At 35.0% G+C, this 17969-nt stretch overlaps 1 protein-coding gene across 1 annotated transcript in view; it reads right to left on the bottom strand.

The window, feature by feature from the left end:
- SMCHD1 (structural maintenance of chromosomes flexible hinge domain containing 1) overlaps positions 1-17969 on the bottom strand; it is a 69050-nt gene that overhangs the window by 13908 nt on the left and 37173 nt on the right. The window contains exons 23-37 of the mRNA XM_059470077.1: positions 16988-17127; positions 15877-16011; positions 14822-15049; positions 14010-14158; positions 13204-13292; positions 11980-12098; positions 11182-11349; positions 10037-10162; positions 8057-8136; positions 6592-6749; positions 4850-4965; positions 4348-4409; positions 2265-2352; positions 1712-1843; positions 414-560 (exon numbers count right to left, since the gene is read on the bottom strand). Coding sequence (XP_059326060.1) covers positions 414-560; positions 1712-1843; positions 2265-2352; positions 4348-4409; positions 4850-4965; positions 6592-6749; positions 8057-8136; positions 10037-10162; positions 11182-11349; positions 11980-12098; positions 13204-13292; positions 14010-14158; positions 14822-15049; positions 15877-16011; positions 16988-17127 — 1937 coding nt within the window. The remainder of the gene's footprint in view (positions 1-413; positions 561-1711; positions 1844-2264; positions 2353-4347; positions 4410-4849; positions 4966-6591; positions 6750-8056; positions 8137-10036; positions 10163-11181; positions 11350-11979; positions 12099-13203; positions 13293-14009; positions 14159-14821; positions 15050-15876; positions 16012-16987; positions 17128-17969) is intronic.

Genomic DNA, 17969 nt, shown 5'->3' on the forward strand with positions numbered 1-17969 from the left:
CAGTCTAAATGATCTTAAGATATAACAGCCTGAGAGTACTATAAATAAAAATGTAAACTAATGGTAATATTAATGGTTTAACTACAAACTGGTTAAGTGTTATTCACATGTGAAATTCAAATGAAGAAAATATTTTTCCTGGATTTTCCTGAATGTCCTGGTCCCTAACTGAAAGTACTTGTACTCTTGTCTCACTTGGAAAGGATAAACTTTTTAAAGAATGTCCTTTAGATTTTCTGAAAATCAGCAACCAAATACGGAAGAAATAATTTATCTACTTATTTCTAAGGGAAACCTACAATATAAACTAAATCTCCACAGAACACAATGAGATGTAAGATAACTTTCAAACTGCAGGAAAAATAGCCTCATTATACACAGTGTTCATGGAGCTGTGTATTTCAGTCACTTACAATTTCAGCTGACCCATTCTCCAATGGAAACTCTACTGTATTGACTTTCCCCTGAAACTGCGGGATCTCAAAATCTTCATTGGGGCTTTTAATTTTTGCTATTATTTTGCCAACTAGATCAAGTCCAGTGTGGTTGTTGTATTCATCCTGTGAGTAAAAAAGAAATTAAAGTTAGTTTGGGACTGAACTAAATAATCCATTCCTGCACTGCCCTGGTTTTATATGGCAAGGTGCTAGCAGTCTCTGCAGAGGCAGCCTTTGTGAGGAGAGGCTGCACATGGCCAGTGCTCCAACTGTGCACTGAGCCAAAATGGTGTTTCTTTATACTTAAGAATGGGCAGAAATGCATAGGCAGGTGAGAATGGGGAAAAAAAAGAGAAAACAGCAGAGAGTGAGAGAAGGAACAGCAGGAGGAGCAGAGACCTCTGCAGCTCACAGGGAAACTACACTGGAGCAAGTACTTCCCTGTAGCCAATGATGGAGGATGGTGGAGCAGAGACCTGCATGGAAGCCCATGGAGGACCCTACGCTAAACCAGGCTGACAACTCCTGGACTGCAGCCTGTGGCAAGGGCTCACAGTGGGGCAGTTCATGAAGGACTGTGGCCCACGAAGGGACCTGCACTAGAACAGGGAAACTGAAGAAAAAGCACTGGCAGGAAGGAGCTGAGGAGCTGTTACAGGTTGACTGTGGCCCCCATTCTCCATCCCCCTGCACTGCTTGGGGAAGAGTACAGGAATCTGGAACAAAGCTGAGCCTAGGAAGGGTGGGGCAGTAGGTGCTGCTTTAGATTTTTGGTCTTCGTTTCTTATTACATAAATCTTTTTTAACTGGAAATGAAATTAAATTACTTTTGCACAAGCTGAGTCTGCTTTGCTATTGTGGTAGCTGGTAAGTGATTTCCTTTTATCCCTGTGAACACCTGATGTTCAAGAAACCTTATTTTTGGTAATATAAGATTTCTAAGAGAATAAAAATCATGGAGGGAAACATCTGCTGTACACATAAGCGTTTTCCCACTAGAATCTATTCTTGAAACAATTTTTTTGTGCAGCAACAAAACATGGATCTCTCAATTGAGATACCTGACAGCAAGGGCAAAACATTTCAGTTTTGGTCATCGGTATGTAAATCTAAGAAGACGGACCTGTTATATGCTGAAAAATCACTGATTAACATCTTTTTTAATGAAGTGAATCTGCAAAGAAACAGTAGCAATGCCTTACAGCAAAATTCAACATAGTTTCAGCAGTCTTCTACATTTCATTAATTATGATTTTATATGGAAGTATAGTTACCATTACATGGAGGTATAAATCCTTGACCAGTGTACGGCTGGTTTGAGCTCGAACATTGGAAACTGCTGGAGTAGCTGGTAAAGAATCAGGTAACAAGCGTACAGGGTCATTAGGTACAACTTCAATTATAATCTAGCAGAAAAAGAAGGAAAAATGAAACAAAACAAAATAAAATAAAGACTGATATAATTAACTACAAATCACCTGCACACCTGGGTTGCTCAAAAACCACTAAAACAAATGTATGTGAAATTTGTGGACAGACTTGGAATAAATTAGCACAACCATAAAGCAGTTCTGCTAGGTTGCAAATTATGCACTTCTGTTATACTGTCAAATTTTTGGTTACTTTTGGTTATAGAAGTTAATGAAAACATATTTTGATAATCAACAGTTTGAAATCAGTAACTATCAAAAATAAAAATATAATTTTTTTTCAAAAGTTGTGAGTGGAAGTATTTCCACTCTGAACCTACAAAGTATCCTAACACTTCACCCAGATGATTCTGCATTACATGTTCTTGGCTACTTGCAATTAATTATAGATACAAACCTGTTCACTGTTGAGCATATTTGTCTTATCCATTGCAAAGGTAAACTGGATCATGTAAGTGCCCACCCTCTCTGGAACCACTTTATCCCTAAAAAAAACCAAAAATAAAACCCAAGCAAACATGAGACAATATTATAGTCACAAGTATGTAAGTACACAAAAAATTCAAACTCTGAGTTGTCCTCCAATCTAGTCAGAAAGCCCTACTAAGGCATAATACTCCTCCTTCAGAAAGAAGGCCATCAAACATCCTTGAGAATTAGAGTAAGGCTTTTGGAAGTTTGAATGAGGGAAGTCTCCTCCAAGAGTTTGTCTTTTCTAGACGACAGGATGTTTGTCATGGCCCTATTCAGAAATCTGCAAGTCTACACCATTTAATTTCCTATTCAGAATTTTCATACAGCTACCAGAACAAAACATAGACATGTCTAGATTTGGAACAACAACCATTTCTCTCCAAATTTAATAAAATTTTCATAAAATCAGAGTATATAATTCCCTCCTCAGTCAGATTGTACAAAGTTGTGTAATTGGGATCACTGGTCAAGGCTGAGTATAGTGAAAGAGAAACAGAGTTTTCCTTCTAACTGACAGCATTCCAGAGTGTAGACCACTGGCAAAGAACCCCTACCACCAAAACATGAAGAAAAGCCCAGACACCTGAGGTTCTGCTGCTATAATTTCACCCAGCAAGGAAGGCCACATGGCATCCAGAGGACTTTTCAGTATTCAGCAAGGGATACCAGTGACTTAAAAGTGCTTACAAACTTTTGAAGAGCTGCAAACAGCCAAGATGCAGGTATTTCTCCAAACATGACATGTGGCATTCTTAAATTGATTAATGATTCTTGCACTCAACATACAGCAGTTTAACTGTTTTGTCAACATTAAGTAACTTATTTCTTCTGATTTTGTTTGGGAAGTAGTCATATGTAAGATTCCCTGGAACACTTAGCTTGGAAAATATGAAATCCCAAAGCTTTAATATTTCTACAACAGACCATGACTTTTCCTTTTTTAGATTTCACAAACAAAGTGACAATTCTTGTCTGCATTTTATTTAGCTTAAGACTGACAGTAGCACCTGCCTTGTCAGGATACATTAAAACACTAATTAGTAAATAATCAGCTAAGGATCTCATGGCTGGACAGACACAGGCTTTAGAAAAAGAAGAAATACATGATTGCTATGGAAGTTGTTTCAGACTGCGTAACGGCATCTGTGTTACTGACTGGCAATAAACAGATGAAAACTATCTGAGAGTGTGCCAAGAACAGGAAACTTGAAATAAAGTCACTTCATAGACAGTGATGCCACAGACACTGGCAGCAATATGTAAAATGTAATTTCCTACAAGGGCTGCTAATGGGCAGTGTCTACTCTCCTTTCAAACTTTTCAATAAGGCTGGGAGTTTTATTTCTGGACCTTTGTGGACAACTAGTGAACTACAGGCACCTATGAGAAGAAAAGCCCACTCCCAGGAGGCAAAAGGTTAAATCAATAGCCAGTACCATAACTACTTAGCTAATCCCATAGATTGTCTACTAGAAATAGATGTAGAAAGAATGTGGCAGTTAGGTACCAGCTTATGATGAGCTCTGGTTCTGCCACCTTTCATTGGAGACACTATTTCTGAATAAATAGCCCAAGGAATGATTACTAACAGGACCAAGACCATTGCTCAGGATTGATGCACAGCTAGAGAAGGTAGCAAAAAAGAGTTAAATCTTCTTAGTCCAGCCTGCAATTCTACAGTAGTTAAAGAAATATTGAAAAGAATTAAAGTTACCATCTAAGTTACAAGCTGATCATTTAGCTCCCTCATTGCTAGCGTATCTCAAAATGTATTCTATTATCTTAGACTCCTTTCTTCTCCACTCTCAGATTATACAAATGTCAAAAGTATCTAGGAAAGAATTCAATCTTCATCTCAATACATCTTGCTAGTATCTTTCACTTCTTCTGTATCATACTAATTCTGTGACGGACTATTATTATCAAAACATAAAACTCTTCTACTTCAAACTATGCATTTTGTATAGTAAGTTCCATGAGTATTTACAGAATAAATGCTGTTATACCTGAAGTAAAAGAACCCATCTTCCTTGTCATCCTTCACCTTACTACAGCTAAACGTCGTAACCTGTAAAAATGCAAAAAATTTAATGCAATGTACTGAAAGTACTTAACTTGCAATATGCTACCAAGCCTAAATGATTTGCAGTACTGATTAGCCCACAGTGAACCAATGAGACTGCCTGTACTTTAGACACTAATTTCATGTTCTTAATTCTCACAGTCTTTTCTTTGCAAAATTCAATGTGGCTACTTCTAATACCCTCCCTGCTATGAGTTAGCTTCTGCAGAACAGCAACATTTTTGTCATTACTGTAGTACAGATGATCAATCTGACAACTTGTAACAGGACAAACACTGATAAACACGTAGGGTTGATCTGTAATATTTGTTACTTAAAATCTAGAACAGGATGCAGATCTAAGTCAAATGAAAGACAAGTTCTACTATGTTTGTCCTATGCTGGCATGTCCATAGTCATTTTGAAAATGCATTTTGATGACTTACATCAACTGGTGTCCTAACCCGGCTGCTCTGTGCTTCCCACATTTTCATAGAAATCCGTGCTGGATTAATATTTTTAATAATGGTGTCATCTTCAGAAAGAACACTAACCATAAAATCTGTAGGATGAAAAACATGTTTTGAAGATTATTTTTATTCAGAATTAAGCAGCTCAAACTTCATTATTTCTGTGTCTCCCTCATACTTAAGAGGAAAAAAACCTTACAAAACAAGCATTTCAAAAAGAGCCAAAACCACTAAGGATTTCAAATCAGGTATGAAAAACCTTCTCTCCTAGACCAGGTAACAATCCTTAGGAAAAACCAAACACCTACTTTATGACAGCTTTAAAAAAAAATCCTAAAATTTCAAGTCTGCCTTTCTCAAATTATCATTCTTATCAAAACAGCACACCAGGCTGCTTCTTGCTCTCAGGAATGCATACCAGTAGCAGTTGAGCAGGTGATTCCTTCCTTCAAGGACAAGAAATCCAAATCCCCCTCTTCCTTCACAAGTACTTTATTGCTTACAGACTAGGATCACACAGTTGTAGCTGTTAGAAGTCAGCTATAGAAAGACATTTCACTCTGGTGGCTAGTTTTGCAGTCAAACTACCTGCCATTTTATAACCCAGTATGAAAAATTTCACTTTTCTTGTAGGCCCCATAGAAAGTGCAGTGATCTGAAGGAAATGGAATCCAAACTGGAATAAAGCTACCCTTCTTCTAGTTCAAAATGTGAACAAAGCAAATGGGTTTGATGCACGTAAATGAACTTGCAGTGTTTGTGCAGGACTGGATTTTGCACTTTAAGGAAGGACTATGATTTGATGAGCATGAAAAGTTCAGGCATGACCCCCCGCCGAGATTAGAGTGCCTGCCCTCAGGTATGCCTGAAATCAACAGTAAATCAAATAATTAGGATGATATTTTATTTATTTAATAATATGAAGCAGTCAATACAGAATTTATTATGAAATAATTTAATGTCATATATACTATATATATTGTCCTGAGGAAGCTGTTTAATTCTCTTTCTTAACTAAAAACCTGGTTTACACTACACACTACATTTGAAAAATGTCTGTTTGGCAGGGAGGTTGGAGGTAGATAATTTTACAGGTCCTTTCCAACCCAAACCACTCTGTCATTTTATGATTCCTCCAGGAAAAACTGAAATACCTCATGAATTTAATCAAGGTCATAACATTGTATGGAGTATTTTAAAAAACCAAAAACCTCTTGTCATAAAAATGTTGGCTGATCAAGTTATGACAGCCAAGAAACAAGCTCTTTTGTGAGAGAATACAGCAGGAGAAAAGAATATTTTGTGTTGTCCTCCTGTTGATTGCTTTTGGTTTGTCTTGGCTCACAGCTGACCTAGAATTTCATAGCTACTTCCTTTGCTACTATTCCAGAGAAAGAGATGCGGGAAAACATACATGAACAAGCTCAGATCATATTTTAGTAAGACAGAAAAGAGATTCTTAGTTTTATCGTTTATAGATGGATAAAAGGAGCATTTTGGAACAAATAAATAAGAGGTCTTTTGAAATGCTTTCCAAAGATGACCTACATATCTCTTCTGTCCAAGTGTTACACCTCAGACACAGCTGTTACAAAGAACTGAGAAAACAGACCAGAAAAACAAAACAAAACAATACAGTAGGCAAACCCCCAAAATAATTTTCCACAGTTTTCAAAGCTCTTGAGTGATTGATTTCCACCAAAAAGTCATATACTTACCAGGAAAAGTACCTCCTGCTGGAAAAGAAGGACTTTTGTCATATTTAACATTCAGGCAGATAGGTTTCTCAGGATCAGGCAGGACATTTACTGTGATTACAAGACAATCTAATATGGCCTTGTTGTATGAGGCTTTAATCTGTAAAATGTGCTCTCCCCTGCAATATAGAGAAATCATAAAAATGGATGTAAAATCTCTTCTGAAAAGGCAACTTTCAACTGGCTTAAAGTCTGAATAATGTACATGAAAGCATGCTAAACAATATCTAGTAATGTAGTAGTAAAGAGAAGAAAAAAAAGGAACTGTTAATTCAATGTCAGGTAAGTATAGTCACAAGTTATTCTTAAGATATTAACTTGTTAATTTTGTGTTAATATTTCATTATCTTAATCACATTTCATTGCCTGTAAGACACTAGCAACTATAGCCTCAAGCAGCAGACAGTAAAGCAAAAAGCAGTTAAAATGGTGAGAAGCATTCCACTTTGATAAATTTCCAAAGAGTGAATCCAAGTACCATTCATATACAACAAAGTACACTGAAAGTATATAATGTCTTCAATGCTATCAAATAACTAATTTTCTTCACAGTATTAAAAACTTAAATTTTTAAGTTTAAGGTTAATTTTTAAAAGTTTAATTTTTAAAAGTTTTTTCAAAAATTCCCAGTCTTTTAAAAAATACAACTGGGAATATAGTATTTAACTGCACAGAGGTTGTACTTCCCAGGAAGTTTTGATTATGCTATAAATAGTATGATGTCACACCTGTTTCTAACCTCCAGTAGTAAATTGATATCTAATATTCATCATCCTTCTACCAAGTCACAGACATCATAAATACACTGAACACCATCAACAGCATTTAAAACAATGCTGTTTTAGATTTCCAAATGCAAGAGTACTATGAGTCAAATCCTCCATATTTAAATGCAAAGAACAAGCACTTATTGCTAGTTTCAAATAACCTAAAGTCAACCCAGTCTTGCTCCAAAACCTCAGGGATACAGGGAGTGGGTTGCAGAACTGTGACTATGAGGAAGATACAGAAATGATGAACTGAAAAGCCATATGGGACCTAAGTGTGTAAGGGAAGCTATACATGAAGTGAGCATGAAGAAGCATAAGATGAAGAAGCAGGAACCACAGTACACATATCTGCTGGAAATTAGACTTGAGCAGTTGAATTACAAATAGGAAAAATGAAATACATCTATTTAAAATTCCTTAGGACACTCTACCCAATCCTTTAAAACAATGTCTAGCACAATAAAACAAGATTCAGAAAATTACAGCAGCAGCTTCTCAATAGATCAAAAGAAGCAGCTACTGAATTTTATTTAGTTAAGCACTTAGATTTTTGTAACTTACTATCTGGCCATCCACCTGCATATGGATAGTAAATCTTAGTTCTAGATTAATACTTAGTAGTACTTTATGAAATCCATTCGGTTTTCACTACTTACCTAGGTGCGTGAATACTAAAAACTCCCAGGTTAGCCCTACCAGTGTCATCTGTTTTATGCTGCTGGTTTGAAGGAACAAGCTGTCAAAAAAAAAATAAAATCTTTCAACAACACAGAAATAGTCTTAGGACAGAATGTTTATCTCATTTGACTGTGTATGTCTGTTAATTTGAGCTGTAGCTAAAATTTGTACTATAAGTTAGGGAAAGATATACTGTTATTAGGACAATATTAAGGAAGAGGGTTCAAATTCTCTACCAGATTTTAAAAGCAATCACTTCATCTGAACTAGGACACTTTCTTCATTAATATATTCAAATATTTTAAAAATGTTATTTCTTAAACTGCTACTGATGCTATCGTATCATCCACAGCAGATGTTAATCTGAGTGTATTTTCAGATCCAAAAACTTTCTACAAACAATTTAGTGCTTGTTACAGTGTTCCTCCAGTTCTTACTCAGTTTTGGATCTGTAAGATAAAGGAGTACAGGGAACACATGCTACAACTGCATAGTATCAGGCTTTGGAGACTTAGAGGATGGAATCTGAAATATAGAGAACATCTTATTTGAGAATTTCCATTCCCAAAATCTTCTCATTTCTTTTGAGAGACTGTGCATACCACCTATTGGAAATGCCAAGGCAGAGCATGCTGTAATAAACACTTTTATAACAATGTTCAACCTTGGCTTCCAGAGCACTTTCTCCTGGACACATCCCACTCAGCTAAAGAACATGTGGACTCTAAGACATGCTGCTGGTGCTCCCCAGAAGAAGGCAAAAAATCTGTGAAGACACAGCATGCTGCCTCAACGTCTCTTTGACCAGGCAGCACTATCACACAGTGCTACTGCCAAGGTTGTGTCTTCTCTCAGGAACAAAATAACTAGAACCCACAGTGAACTTCAGCTGACACCATAAAAACAGTAGATGGTGCAAAGAAAAAAAATCTCCAAACTGCAAGGCGGGCTTCTATGGCAAGAGAGTAAAAAAAGACAGAAAAAAAGGTTCAGGATATCAAGAAATCTACTCCAAAATAGCCAATTAAAAGAAGTAATAATAGCATAGTTAAATTGGGCAAAAGCTAAGGTTGTGGCACAGCTTTGGAGGAGCAAGCAAAAGAAGGTTCTCAGCTGTTGTTTATTCTGAGAAAACTGAGGAACGCAAATGCACGGCAAGCAGGAACAAAAAGGGAACAGGACCTGTCCTGAATGAAAAAATGTTATGTCCAGAGGTGGATGAATATATCCTGTGTTGATAATATATATATTCAATATAACAGTCTCTGTACTGACAAGTAGGAATGTTTGACAGCTTGACTTTCCTTTTTTGTTCAAACACAAGAATAAATTTTTAATGAATGGAGTATTCTGTCAAAGTCCTTCCTTTGTATAGACTAAAGTGAAAACCATCTGATACTCATACCTCACTTATGGAACAGACAGTAACCACTTATATCTGGGCTAGATTTGCATCCTCATTGTTTTAGTCTCATTTATCCTGCTTTTCACAGGATAATCAAGTAGGGCCCAAATCTGCTGACCAGCTTTACCTACAGACCAGTAAGTCATACATTCAGGAATCAAAATCAAAGAACCACAGGATAAAAATTATTTGGTTGCTAGTTGAGACTGCACCATTGTCATTACTATAATTCAGTAAATTACCTCTGATAACATGGGGGATGTGGTGGTCTGATGTGCATGCAAAATTTGGAAAAAAGGTTCTGTAAAATATCTGGAATGTATTTGAATTTTACTCAGATCCTGTCCTATCCAAATTTTGTTATATTTGTGGGTTTTGTCCTGGGACCAGTTTATGATATTTGTTGTCACAGTTCTTATACAAGATTAGTTATTCTTTTGTGATCTTACAGTATTTTATTACATTTCCAAAAATGTCCTGAAAATTAACATACCATAGACATGACAACAAAACTTGTGTTAAACAAAGTTTACCTAATAAGGCCAATGCTTACCTTTAAGTTGCTACTCTTTGTAAGGTTGATTTTGACATTAGGTTCAGGAGTTGGATTTCCCCACTGATCACACAACTGAACAATAAGGGGCCTCTGCAATTCTCTACCATTTATCACTGCCACAGGCTGGAACAGACACAAATACACGATACTCAAATGATGATAATCAATTGTACATATCTTGGACATTAACAGCAGTTTAGGAATCCCCAGAGCAACAGTGTCCACCTTTCCCATACTATTTGTCTCCCAGAACAGCTAGGCCATGATTGAATGGTATGTAGGAATGTATTTCTAGAGTTTGTTTATATTCTGTTTTTAGAATAAAATGCACTACTTGAATTAAATGGCATGGGTTACTCATTCTGAAGGGCCTTATCAATGTTCTTGTTGTAGGAAGAGCTATGGTGTAAAAATTTTATTTTCTGATATAGTTGAACAGCTGCCTAGAGAAAAAAAATAGTTATGCAACTTCCTGAACCTTCTGTTTAATTTTCTTCAGTAACCTCCTTCTCCATTTTCACAAAACACCAATCTTGATTCCTGCCCTCTATTCAGACAATTTTCTTTTTTCTGCTTTCAATTTTCTATTCTGATTTCTGCAAGAAGTTAAGCATTGTTCTTTGAATAGCCAAAGTAAACACTGAAAAATAATTTTAAAAACCTAAGGCAAATAGATGCACAGCATCAAAAATCTCCAGCCATTTCCATTAAGTCTTAGAGACAATGAAGTACAAGTGTTTACTTTCTGACAGTAAACACTTATAAACTGAAGTAAATCTGGGATTGCCATCCTACATCCTGAACATCAAAAAACCCCAGCAAAGACAGAGAGATGAGCTGCCAGCCATTACTACCACTAAGGATTGTATTTTTGGAAAACAGCAGTGAAAGATGGATGTCAGGATCCAGCCCACAGTAAAATTACTGCACCAGAGAAAAGTTACACTATCTGTAGAAAGGCAAATGGGGCAGAATAAAGTCTGCAGTACTTTTGGTTGTAAACATACACATATGAGTTAGATTACTCCAAAATAATTTTACTTTTAAAAGCCTAATGGAGCTAGCTATTGCATGAAAAATGGAATTAAAATACATGACTAGGGACCATGTTGTTTTTTTTAAAGCAAAATTGTTCAACTTACCTTTTCTAACTCTGGCCAATCCACAAGCTGCAATTTAGCTGGGGATCCTGCTACTAAATTCACTCTGATAAAGTCAGAAAACTCACGCCAAGCAAAGCACAATTCTTTGCTTCCAAGTAAACAGGGTTTGTATTGAATACCTTTTACTTTCATTGTCTGAGTACTTTCCTATTGAGAAACAAAGAAAATTTTATCAAGAACATATAAAGCAAAGTAAAACTTACTAGTATTTTTTTAATATAGCATTAATGCTATAAATACTGTTTGGTATTTTTACTGTGAGACAGTGGACTAAAAATTAAACTACAAGTTCTATTCCTTCTCTTAAATTTTAATGAACTTCATGAGTAAGAAGTGACACATTTCAAACTCAAGAATTTCTCAGAAACTTGTTTTTCAGGTTATATCCAGTGAATTTTAAAAGTTATAGATACCAGTCCATTCTACAAGGTTTTTCAAAACATCTTAAAATCAACTGTACCAACATAAAAAAAAACAGAAGACTAAAAGCAAGATAGAAGAAAACAAACAGAACAATGACCTAGAAACAAAGCAACCCTGACTCAAGCACAGAGTGAACTGGCCTCCACATTTTACAGCTGCAGCAGTGATAAGGTTTTTAACAGATGCAGCTGTGCTCCTTAGAACAGGATCATACAATTTTAATGCTTTCAGCAACCAACTAGCATGTAATTTGAATACCCTTCCACATTTTTGGTTTAGTTCTGTGTAACAGAATTAAGACAATTACCACACAAATGCCACAAAGGAGTAAACTATATGACATCTTATAAATACCTGCCAAGTTATTTTCAAATTTGACTTATCAAGTCCAGGCCCAGAAACTCCTAGGGAATTTACACATGCAGATGTCATTGTCTGAACCTGATTTCCAAACTGATCTGTAATCATTACATCTGTTAAAAAAGATGATGATGATTAAAATGATTATTAGGATGATCACCTCAGCAGCTGCTTTAACAAAACATTATACAACATATGGAAAATAAACATACACAACACAGACACAATATAGAAAAAAATTCAGTAACTATCACTACATCACAGGCTGAGGTTGGAGAGTATTTCTGGATGTCACCTGGTTCAAAACCCCTGCTCAAGTAGGGCAACCTCGAGCCAGTTGCAGGCAGGCAGCTTCTGAGTATCTCTAAGGAGGGACACCACAAATTCTGGGCAATCTGTGCCAGTGCTCAGTCAGCCTCACATTGAAAAAGTGTTTCCTGAAGTTTGGGGGGAACATCCTGTGTTTCACTTGGTGCCCACTGTCTCTCTTTACAGTCTCTGAACACACCTAGGAAAAGCCCCACTCCAAACCTTTTACACTCTCTTCAGGTTTTTATATACATTGATAAGAAGCCCCAGTCTTGTGGGTATAAACCAAATGTATCTATTTAGTTATATCCCATATTTGTGCTTCCCAATTCTTTTTATTCAAAGATATTTTCTTACCAAAAATTAAAAGGAAAAAAAAATCTCAAAATTGAAAGCGTTTTTCAACCTAGTTTTTTTTTTTCCTATCTCTTTTTGTTCTATGTGCTTTCTTCATTCACACCCAAGCTTTTAATGTTCCAATACTGAAAGACTTTTTAAGTTTTCATTGTCATGTGGCAACTGCATACAGAAACCAAAGAATGAGAAGACTGATCCCTAACATGCCTTCCTCTTAAGTTCATGCCTTAGCAACAGTCTGAATGTTGTTAAGCCTTTGAGATTTCAGAATACATAAACTAAACAAAAATTTATGAACTATTTGAATTAAGCGTGATGAATGTCCTGATGTACAAAGTAAGAGGCAAATTTTATCAGGGAGTAACTCCAGAAGTGTAAAATGGCAATTCAGAAGTCTGAACATCTTTCTGTGAATGAGAATGTAAACCTGTTTATTAAAGTAGTTGAAAGTAATTTACTCTTGATGACATCTGTATATATAACAGTCTTAACAAACTGCCAAGAAAAAGAGATATATCTTAGAAGAAAATGAAGAATATGCAAACAACTTACCGATTTCACTCTGCAGTTCTTCACCCATCTGCAGTGTGTTTGAGCCTTTTAGTTTACATTTAATGTGTTTGGGTTCATCAGGAACTGGTCTGAGTACATGAAAATTGAGTTATCTCTCTCATAATGGTAAATATAACATCATAGAAGGCATGATAAATATATTTAAGAATCTTAATGCTTTGTCATGCAGTGTATTTTATTTTCCTACTGCAGATCTGTGAAATGACTAATTGCTGCAAATCTACCCCTAGCATCAGAGTGCTGTGAATTAATTAATTATAACCTATTAAAATCACATTAAATACACTGAAATAATTTAGAATCAGATTCCTCTTAATAAACTTTTTAAGATACAAGACTTAAACACGCTAAGAGTGATAAACAGGTAATTTTAAGGTTCAATTTACAGCCTGTCAGTTTTGACTGAGAAACCAGATAAGAATTAACTTTATATGGATATTTCTTTCTCCTCTGTCACCAGTCACCTTATTCTGTGAGCTAATGTTTACTTCAACTTTACAAAAAAAAAAAATCAACAGTCTTCTTCAGTATATGTATATTTACATAAGTGATTACAGAGCTGGATGCAAGTCAGTAATCACAATGGAGTCTTTCACATAGATAATGTTCTCACATGTAATAAATTTACATAAACCCTTCCCATTTCCCAAGCTGACATTCTCCTGTTAATTTGCCAACCACTTTCATTATTTCAGCTAAAGACTTTTGTTTTACTCCAAAGTAATGAGATCTACAATGCTATGCCAATAACATGGTTAATAAAGAAATATACCAAATGAACAAACCTGACTGTGAATGCACTTTCCAAAGACACGTGCTCATCAAGGTAAGTAATTAGACAGTAACGTGCATCTTTTACTGAAGTTGGTACTTTTACATCAGGTAATAATCCCTGCATCAACAGCTCTCTGTCAATTTTAGGTGTCCAGTTGACCTAAAATTAAAATTTTATAAATTAATCAAAAGCTAAATTATAAATGACTAGCTACATAATGCATCTTAAAGCCATTCCAAATATGTTGATGTAACATACAGGCAATAGCAGCTTTCAAGGGAAAGCCTGGACATTTCTCAGCAGTAACCAATGCTATCTGCTGAAATACAGTCAATTACTTGAAAAAAACCACAAGCAGATCAAAACATACATTAGGTTTCCCTCACTGAACTTGAGTTAGAAAAGATACAAGTGTCATATATTTGGTGAATCTGTATGTTTGTTTTGGACTCCACATAAGCGCACACATAAGACAGAGGGATAAGATAGGCAAGCAAGCCTTCATGCAGAACATGCCTATTTAAAGTTTCTAAATGTTGGGAAGGTCCTGGATCTGAGGATTTATACCTCTGTGATAATTATTTAATGCATTTAGGAGAAGCACTGGAAATACTAACCTGCTTTTCATAATATTACCCTGAAGCACTACTTGACATTTAATTAATAAAAGATAACAAAATAATTAAAAGGAGAGTTAAGTTTCCATGTTTATTAATACAGTTTTGAGGAATATTATGTAGCAATCTGACATTTATGGATTTAATGCTATCAGCTTTGTGTTCCTCCACCATATTATGCTGCTGTTTACTCAAAAGTACTTGCCTTGATTTTTTCTGCAGCAGCTGCAGTTATGGGTATTTCCCTTTCTGCTTCATCATACATTTGAAATATAAGTTTATTCATGACTTGGCCAGCAACACAACTGATTTCATCCTGATGTTTAATCTGAAGAGCTTTTTGTCCATTCATACTTAAGACCTGTAGTCTTGCAACATGACTGCTAGGAAGAAGTTTAATAATCTTTTCCACTGGTGGCACATCTTTGCAATTCTATTCATGGGTAAAAAAAAAAAAAAAAAAAAAAGACATATAATTAAGATAATTAATTTAGATATGCATACACATAATACCATAATAGCCTATGGCTCTACTCAGAATACCAGGTATGACCAGGTGTCCAACATGAAATCAGCTTGACTTGGCAAAAGTAAATACAAAAGATACGCCAATATACTTACAACTTTTAACAGATATTAGAATTGATGCTAGCTATTTAGATTTTTTCTATTCCAGAAGCAGTAGGTTATAAAATTTAAAAAATACATTTTAAGCACAATCCTAAGTATCATTTCATATAATTCCTCTTGCCATACTAGTATTTATTTACACATTTTTCCAGAGTAAAACACACACGGGTCTTATTTTCTCCATCAGCATGACTCTCCTGACTGCCAGAGAACTAGAATTTTCAATAGCATTTAAAAAATTCATACTTCATGAGCTTTGAAACTGAAATGCTACAAAAAAATATTGATTGTTGTACCTATTCTTACACTAAAATGTTTATGCAATGAGGGCAGTTTGTGAAAACAATCCAGGAATTAAAAAGGGGAAGAAAAATCCCAGAAAACATGCGTATTTCTGAAACACATCAGGGATGTAACAAATAGAATGAGAAGTCAAGAAAAAATGGAAAAAACTCTTTGCCTTTTTATTATTTTCTAGTGATAAAAAAGCATAGCCACCTAATTATGAAGTTTATGATACCTAAACCACTAACTTCGGTGGAGCTAAGCTTGTTCATAAAAAATGCTGGCAAGACAGTACAATAAACTTTTCAATCTTTTGTTTATCCAAACAGTCCAACCAATACTTACAAGTACTTCAAACCTTGCTTTCAGTATCTGGTCTTTTTTGATATTCTGTACATGTATAACTGGACCAGTTAAAATGTTTGTTCCTCCATTACTGCAGTCCACAGAATACACAGGAAGGTCTGAAGCACCTAAAAACTATTGAAAATGTAAAATTAAACATCAAGTTTCTTTTACAGAACTACCATGATAATTTCAGAAACTACTATTTGCAAAGTACAAATATATTATTTTATTCTTTACAGAAAAAAATAATATATTTCAGTTTTCCAACAACTGTAAGACAATTGGAAACAATTGGAACCTGTATTTTTCTTCAGGTAATAAGTGATGTGTGGGAGAAGGGAGTAAGTTATAGAAATAAAGTATACTATCTATTAATTTGCTTTAATAACACACAATAATTAGACTCTTCTGCCATTATGCAATAAATTCAATTAACTTGTGAAGCAATTTACTAAACATCACACATTAAAAGAATTTAAACATCACATTCATCATATCACTGCAGACCCACTCTACAGGAAGAGCATGTACCCATATAAAGTGCAAATGGAATGCAGCCTATTTTGCAGTGGGAAAACACTTCTATATACCCTTGCTGAATTTCACTAGAATTGGGCAAGTCATTTCTTGAGTGCTAAAAAGATGGCCAAAATGGGAAGGTTTTTTACCTCCTAAAGTCAGAGCAAGATACGCATTCCCTTCTGAGCTTCTATTGGTGCTTATGATAATTTCTAATATTATTATTAGGCACTAGACTTGAATTTTCAACTTATAAATACCAGAAGTAAGCTTTCTGCAGTTATTTTTCTGAATAAATTTTAACATTGTATATGATAAATATGGTCTAAAATGTCTTAAAATTGAACCTATACATCCTCACATAATTTTCTCTTCCTTTTCTAAGGTCATGTTCCACAGATTCTACAACTTATTGAATGGCTCGTAATACATAAGAGGTAAGAGAGCCACAGTTATGGCTAGCAAGCTGTAGAAACTTGGAAAGCATTGCTAAAGATATTAAATTCTATGTAGACTCCAACACAGATTCTTCTTCCAACCCTTTAAAAAGCAAGAATAAAAATCCTTATGGCCATGAAATTAACTTTACCTTACAATGAACAATCAACTCTGGCTGTGCTGTTATATTTCCTGATTCATCCAGTACTTCAACCTGAAAGGGAAAAGCTGTACCATTTTCAATCTTTAGAATTTCTGAATCTGGTTTTACTTTCAATTGACGAGGAGGGCCTGTAAAAAATGCACAATTGCAGAACAATAGTTACATTCTGGATAACTTGGGAGACACTAAATTTAAGTTTTTGCTAACTCAGAGATTTTAAAGCCAAGCTACCAAGATATTTGTGGTAACAAACTATTTCAAACAATTCAGGTATATATATATATATATGTTGGTTTGCACTGGAAAGTTCTACACTTTCTGTCCTTCAACACATACTATGTGCCAACTTTTTGAACTTAGTAGAGAACTCTTAAAAAAAACCGATGAAATTCAGAATATACAAGGTGTAAACACATTATATAATTTTGTTTACATGTTTACATGTATATGGATCCACATTCATTAAAAAAAAACAACTTTGAGCTTTCTTGTGACATGATAAACACAAAAAAATTAATGCTGAGATATCCAATTAATTGCCAAAGCTATCACAGCTACAATCTGCATGCAAAAAAATGCAAAAGAAAATTTTGTTGTCGTTACTTAGATAATAAAGTGAAGCTATTCAGATAAGTCTATCTCCTGGAACACATAATTATTTTATAAGTTTTTCAAAAGAGAAGGAAGTAACAGATTACTATTAAAAGATAGGTTTTGAAAGAACAAAGATGGTAATTTTTCAGAAGCATCCTTTATGCATGACTTATTAAATCTTCTATTACAAACTCACTAGTTGAAGAATGAGACTGAAATTGCTTTTATTATTCCTTCAAAACCAGCTTACAAAGCCAAGGATTTAACTCAAGTGAGAAGAAAGAGGCAGTGAAGCATCTCTATATTGTCAAAAGCAAAATGAAGGATGAAGGTAAATAACAGTCCAAGGTAAATAACAGCAACACACAACACAGTC

The sequence above is a fragment of the Ammospiza nelsoni genome, chromosome 1, assembly GCF_027579445.1.
Source record: "Ammospiza nelsoni isolate bAmmNel1 chromosome 1, bAmmNel1.pri, whole genome shotgun sequence".
Taxonomy (NCBI): domain Eukaryota; kingdom Metazoa; phylum Chordata; class Aves; order Passeriformes; family Passerellidae; genus Ammospiza; species Ammospiza nelsoni.